General features: G+C 49.7%; 1 protein-coding gene across 1 annotated transcript; it reads left to right on the forward strand.

The window, feature by feature from the left end:
• Positions 1-652: 652 nt before the first annotated feature.
• Positions 653-1,834, forward strand: BCR38DRAFT_461959 (cytochrome P450; the record flags this gene model as incomplete). The annotated part of the gene is made up of 5 exons (XM_040862587.1): positions 653-676; positions 991-1,159; positions 1,223-1,296; positions 1,396-1,505; positions 1,558-1,834. 5 exons carry the CDS (start codon positions 653-655, stop codon positions 1,832-1,834), a joined length of 654 nt encoding a protein of 217 aa, XP_040709776.1.
• Between the last annotated feature and the right edge of the window lie 4,952 nt (positions 1,835-6,786).

The following is a 6,786-nucleotide window of genomic DNA, read 5'->3' on the forward strand; positions in this document are numbered from 1 at the left end:
CTTTGCGCGATCACAGCGCCTGTGGCAACTCCAATTTCCGCATGCCCGCAGTCTTGGTCATCGCGCAACCTGAAGATGGATAATCACAATTTTGCTCCTGGATCAAGAGATCTCCAACGTGATGGAAATGCAATGGTTGAGAAAATTTAAACAGTTAGTGGCACAGGTGGGATGGTTAGAGCTGATTGTCCTGGTGATGACCACTGCCTGTCTGCACATGGTGTACAATTTGTGCTTGCACCCTTGCCGAGGTTTCCAGGCCGTTCTGGACCTGTTCGTCCCTCGTCAGAATATTCCCTGATGCACTTTTCGATTTCTAGATTATAAGCGCTAACACGGCATAGCCAGCTTTGACAATTCTGGCATACCACGCGAGGGCAGTCGCATCACGTTAGCCATAAGTTTCACGAAAAATACGGTTTGCAGTGGCCCAAGACTAGAAGACATATCAGTAGCCACTATTTGAAAGCAAAAAGCCGATCCTATATATCAGGTCCAGTGTTCCGCGTTTCGCCCAACGAGCTCTCGTTAGCATCTATGGAGTTGTTGGATTATAGGCAAATGGTCTTGTATTAAAAAGGTCATGATCTCTGGAGAGTCCTAAACGAAGTGAACGACGGACTTAAGGGCCTTATATAGACAGGAATGACTGATGCCTGTCCCACAGGCAGGACTTGTATAATTCGATAGGTAGTGGTCATATTGGCCCATAACGTACGGTGCGTAGCCATATGTCCTTCCAAGACTGACAGTCTTGATTTAGTAACCTTGAAGATCCAAAAGGAGTCATGGAAAGCAATTTATGGGTTTCCATCACCTGGAGGAGAACAGCTAATCAAAAGCGAGTTCTATGACATTTTCGGTGGTGCCTACAAAACGGGTTGTATTATTGTGTCTGAGCGTGATCCCGCCGTCCACTTGCGGAAGAAGAGGAACTTGACTGAGGCCTTCTCTTCGAAAGCGCTGGCCGAGTAGGAACCTGTCGTGCAGGCATGCCTACATCGTTTCGTTAACAAACTCTGGCGCCTGAGTCAGGAGAGCGAAGGAAAATGCATCAATGCTGTCCAGTGGTTGGAAATGATCACCTTTGATGTTTTACGAGAAATGGCTTTTGGAGAAGGGTTTGAATGTGTCGAGAAAGATAAAGCAATACTTCTGTGTTCTGCCATATTAGTCCCGTGAAGATTTCAGAATCTTTGCTAACATAATTGTGACTTGACAGATAAACTCCATCCTTGGATAGATCTAATCTTTAAACACCTCTTCGAAGTCACGCTGGCAGACAACCGACCAAGGGTGCGAATTCTGGAATTTCTCGGGCGATGACTTCTACCATCGCTCACCTCGGCAGTGAGGGAGAAACACTGAATGTTCAGCCGGGCAAAAGTACAGAAGCGTCTCGACGCCGAGATGCCCCGAAAGGACTTCTTCACTCACATAGCGAACAAAGTCTTAGCCGGTGAAGTGGAACAGGAAGAGATGACGGCACACGCATCTACGCTAGTGTAAGTATAAGTGTCCTATTGCGGTACTATGAGTTAACATAGCGACGAAAAGCCTAGCAGGCGGTGAGACGACTGCGACGTGCCTGACAGCTGCGATGTACCATCTTCTCAAGACTCCTGCTACGCTTGAGAAGCTTACGACCGAAATTCTGGCCCGGTATAAATCTTATGGTGAGATTGATGCTGCATCTGTAATGCAGCTGCTGTATCTACAGGCCGTCGTCAATGAGGCCCTACGCATTCACCCGCCTGGGTCACAGGTATTCCGGCGTGTATCGCCTGGATGCCATATTGATAGCTATTGGGTCCCAAAGGGAGTATGCCATTAAGTTCTTCGAGGATTTAAGAGAAGATCGGCTGTTGAACAGTTAACAGACAGAAGTCTACACGAGTCCTTAGGCAGTCACGCACGACCCCAGCAACTTCCACGAACCCTAGGAACCTCTCTCTCCCTTAAACCACCTTCACTCTGACGTACCTTACTGCTATGGGACAATCGATTCGAGTCGAATCGATTAAGGCGCGCCTCCTGATTGGTCGGCCCCGCTGGGCGCTCGGACCGCTTCGGGTCGAATCGATTGAGAAATCGACGGGGCAATCGATTCGACCTTATATCGACGTGAAAACGTCTGTACATAGGCTCTACCCCCCCAAAGTACGGCCCGCCGAATCGAACGGCGTTGTCGGCTTATTCGTCGTGCACCCCCCTATCGGCGTTTTTACCCTAGGGTTACCAGGGTTAGGGTTATACGGGGCCCGTGCTCTCTTATTGCTTTCGCTCTCTTACTTTCTCTCTATCTTTGTTTCTCTTTCTCGCCCTCTCTCTTTCCTTCTTTCTTTCTTTCTTTCTTTTTTTCTTTTTTTCTCCATCTCTCCCTCTCTCCCTAATACGTGACCACATGGGGGGTTGCCCTATAGCTAGAGATAAGATAGATAAGAGCTACAAAAGAGCTCTGCGAGGCTAGAATAGCTGACCTGGCCATCCTTTCCCAATACAACAATTCACACCCCATGTGCACTCACAGCAAATGGTAGCATCTCCTCAAGATTGAGTAAATCCACCAAACCAAACCAACCATCCATCGATCGATCAAGATCACCATCACGGCTACGATCCTATCGCCGCCAGCGTTTCGCATGCACCAAAACCAGCCCCAGATCTATCAAGATCACCATCGCGTCACGCACCTATCGCGCACACCTTTATTAAGAGGACCCATTCATTAGGCCAGTCTTATACCAGCGCCTAAGCATTACGATCGCAGATATTACGAAGCGATCACTATCACAGTCTATCGAGGGACCCTTCCACTAGGCCAGTCCAGCACTAGATCTATCAAGATCACCAGAATCATCAAGGGACCCTTTCACTAGGCCAGTCTCTACCAGAATAACCGTCCCGGAGTCGATCCACAACATCAAGCGCCCACAGCCGCCGGCCGTTAAGATCTCTCTGACTTTGTTTCCTTTTATCGAGTCGAGTCCATCGCCGTCGCCTTCCGATCATACGATTCCCCATACTAAACGCACCAGAGCGAACACATCGTCAAGAGCACTGCCCCGAACACAGTCAAAGGTATCGGCATCCGTAGCCCCGTCAAGGTCAGATATACAGCAGCTGGCAACATGATGCAACAGTACTTTGGCCTAGCTATCGACACAAAGCCTTCGGAGACCCCGTCATACAGAACTTGGCTTGAGCAGTCTCCTCCGAATACAGCGATTTGGCCAACTTAGCAGCTCTACACCCTGGAAAGTACCCCTGCACCAAACGTACTGAGGACAGTACCATTTTCCGTGTAGCCCGGCATTTTGATACGTGACCCCATGGGGGGTTGCCCTATAGCTAGAGATAAGATAGATAAGAGCTATAAAAGAGCTCTGCCAGGCCAGAATAGCTGACCTGGCCATCGTTTCCCAATACAACAATTCACACCCCATATGCACTCGCATCACTCCCTCTCACCCTCTGTCTACGTCTCTACGTCTCTACGTCTCTAGCGATATAATAGAATAGATATTATCTACCGATTTCACGTATCGTAGCGATCCCCGGTAAGTAAACCCGGGTTTAGGAGCGCCCGACTCTAAAGAGTCCCGTATTTCCCTCCCTCCCTATATACTATGTATATACGTACGTACGTACCGACCTAGCGCTACCCCTCTCCTCTCCTTCGTCCCCTTCCCCTCTCTCCTTCTTTCGCTTCGCCTCTCCTTCCCTTTTGTCACGGTCTATGACCGGTATGTGGCCTCTGCGACGCCTTCGGCCAGAAAGACCCACAGAAGATTCTCAACAGCACTTGGACCTACAGAAATCTCCGAATAGCTTCACTTCTCGAAGATTCCTGAAATGACGAGACGGGAGGACAGAAGGATAAAAGGGAGAAGGGTTCACCACACTGAATGTATCTAATGTTTTTCTCTTCATAGATGCATAGTACTCGTAGAGCAGGCTAGGCTAATTGCATCGACATTACCCTTGACCCTTACATTACTATCCATCTATCAAATTTGATGACTTGTTTTCCAAATCAGGAGAACAACCAGCAGAACAACCAACAGAACAACCAGCAGAACAACCAGCAGAACAACCAGCAGAACAACCAGCAGAACAACCAGCAGACCATCCACCAGCAGACCAAACCGGAGATCAATCAGGAGACCAACCAACCATGGACAACCAGGATAAGCCACAAGTGAACAACGCTAACTCCCCAGCAAACAAGCCGCGACACAGTCTTCCCCACCCACCGATGTTTATCGGAGTCAAGTCAGAATGGCGCGGCTGGAAACTGGAAATGGAGGGCAAGATCGAGGACGACGCTGAGGCTATCGGCAACACCAAGTCGCAACTACGGTACATTTGCTCCCGGCTAGGGGGGGTGGCGAAGACGAACGTCACCACCTTCCATGAGCTGGAACTGAAGAAGCATTAACCGAACCCCCAGGCCTTAATCGACCGGCTGGACATATTGTACGGTGAGCGCAACCGCAAAGAAATCGCAAACGCAGAAGCGGAGTCTTGGAATGACGACTCCAAAATTTCGTACCTTCGGAACGCGCTCAATCCGAAATTGAAGTCCAACCTGGTGGGAAGTTCCGATGCAGAGTTTAAAAGTTATTTCTCTTTCGCAACCAAATGGAGCTCTTCGGACAGTGGAAGAACAACAAGAAAGCTCCAGAGGATGGAAGTCAAGACCGTCGCAACCCAACAAAAAGCAAGGAGACACGGAGGGAAGACATGATGGAGTGGGAACCAACCCCGCCGGACCAGGTCCAGGTTGCTTCCACACGGCTAAGAAAAAACATCTACGGCTTCCCATCAAAACGGCCGGAAGACCAACCCCTACTCGGCAAACGTGCCAAATGGGTCGACGATTCCGAGATGCGAGCCCGAAGGAATGAACGAAGATGCTTGCGGTGTGGGAGAGACAACTGCCGCGTTGAGCGTTGCCCCTTGGCAGCAGCAATACCCCCCGAAGTTCGGAAACGATCTAACGTCTCACGAGTCGAGCCACGACTCCGAGTGACCGAGGCGGTGGTTGAAGAAGTCGACACTCAGACTGAGGAGGACTCTGATTAGGGATACGCGGGAGCCGTGGCCGCGTGGATACACTTTCAAAAGCAGGGACAAATGGATCAAGACGGCATCTATGTCAACATAGGAACCAATGGGATACATTATACCAGAGCCCTATACGACGATGGCTGTCACTGCTATGCAACGATTTCACAGAAACTGTTTCAAAGGATACGACTCCCAAGCATCGACATGGTGCCCAGAAATCTGGCCCAGGTAGCGGACGTGCAGGAAAATGCTATCACTCAAGCTACCTACTTCGACATCGACATTGACGGACACAAGCAGCGACGAGTGTTTGCGTATGTGGTACCAAGACAACTGGACGAAGTTATCCTCGGCTTGCCATGGGCCAGGTCACAAGATGTTACCCTGAGACCTGCAAGAAACGAATTTCGCATCGGAACGAGTGGCACGAGTGTTCGAATACGCGATTCAAGAAGTTGGGACCCTGACCGTACCAACTGGGAAGTATCGGCCAACTCCCTTACCTCCATCATCGAACTGGTCAAAGGAACAAACAACCAGTACAAATATTCGCCGTCAGCATGAAGGACATCGAGAAGGCCCTTGCTAAATTCCAGAAGAAACCCGAAGACCCTGCGACCAAACTCCCGGAATGTTACCACTAAATCATTGATCTTTTTAAGAAGGAAGTTGGCGACAGACTACCACCACACCGACCGGGAGTTGATCATGCCATCGAACTGGAAAAGGACGAACAAGGACGCGAGAAAGAAGTTCCATGGGGGCCCTTATACAGCATGTCAAAAGAGGAGCTACTGGTCCTACGTAAGACCCTCACCAACCTCCTAGACAAAGGGTTCATTCGAGTCAGCAATTCTCCGGCAGCGGCACCCGTGCTTTTTTTCAAGAAGCCTGGGGGAGGGTTAAGGTTCTGCGTTGACTACCGGAAACTCAACGAGATCACACGAAAAGACCGCTACCCATTACCCCTGATTTCGGAGACCCTTCGCCAGCTGGCCAAGGCGAGATGGTTCACGAAGCTAGACGTCTCTTCCGCCTTCTGGAAGATCAGGATCAAGGAGGGAGATGAATGGAAGACAGCATTCTGCACAAGATATGGACTGTTTGAATGGATGGTCACTCCTTTTGGCCTCACCGGTGCGCCTGCAACATTCCAACGATATATTAACCATGTTCTGAGGGAGTGGTTGGATGACTTCGTCTCTGCCTATATCGACGATGTCCTGATTTTTACAGACGGCACCCTCGACGACTATAGAGACAAGGTGATGCAGGTTATGAAAAGACTTAACGCCGTAGGACTCTAGGTCGATATCGACAAATGCGAATTCGAACAGATAAGAGTTAAATACCTAGGTTATATTGTTGATGTGAACTCTGGGCTCAGTGTCGACCCCGGCAAAGTTGAAGCAATTCGAGAATGGGAACCCCCTACCACAGTTCGAGGAGTTCGAGGATTCATTGGGTTTGCCAACTACTACAGAGACTTCATTCCTCACTTCTCAACGGTTGCCATGCCTCTCACTCATCTGACAAAAAAGGACGTGATATTCAATTGGACGAGCGAGTGCCAGCAGGCATTCGAGACACTGAAGGAACTGCTAGTTTGTGCCCCTGTTTTGACAAAATTCGACCCCGAAAGGGAAACCCGCGTACAACCAGACTCGTCCGGCTATACTATTGGAGGGGAGCTCTCTCAGCGATGCGAGGACA

The sequence above is a fragment of the Pseudomassariella vexata genome (assembly GCF_002105095.1).
Source record: "Pseudomassariella vexata strain CBS 129021 chromosome Unknown BCR38scaffold_26, whole genome shotgun sequence".
In the NCBI taxonomy this organism is placed as follows: domain Eukaryota; kingdom Fungi; phylum Ascomycota; class Sordariomycetes; order Amphisphaeriales; family Pseudomassariaceae; genus Pseudomassariella; species Pseudomassariella vexata.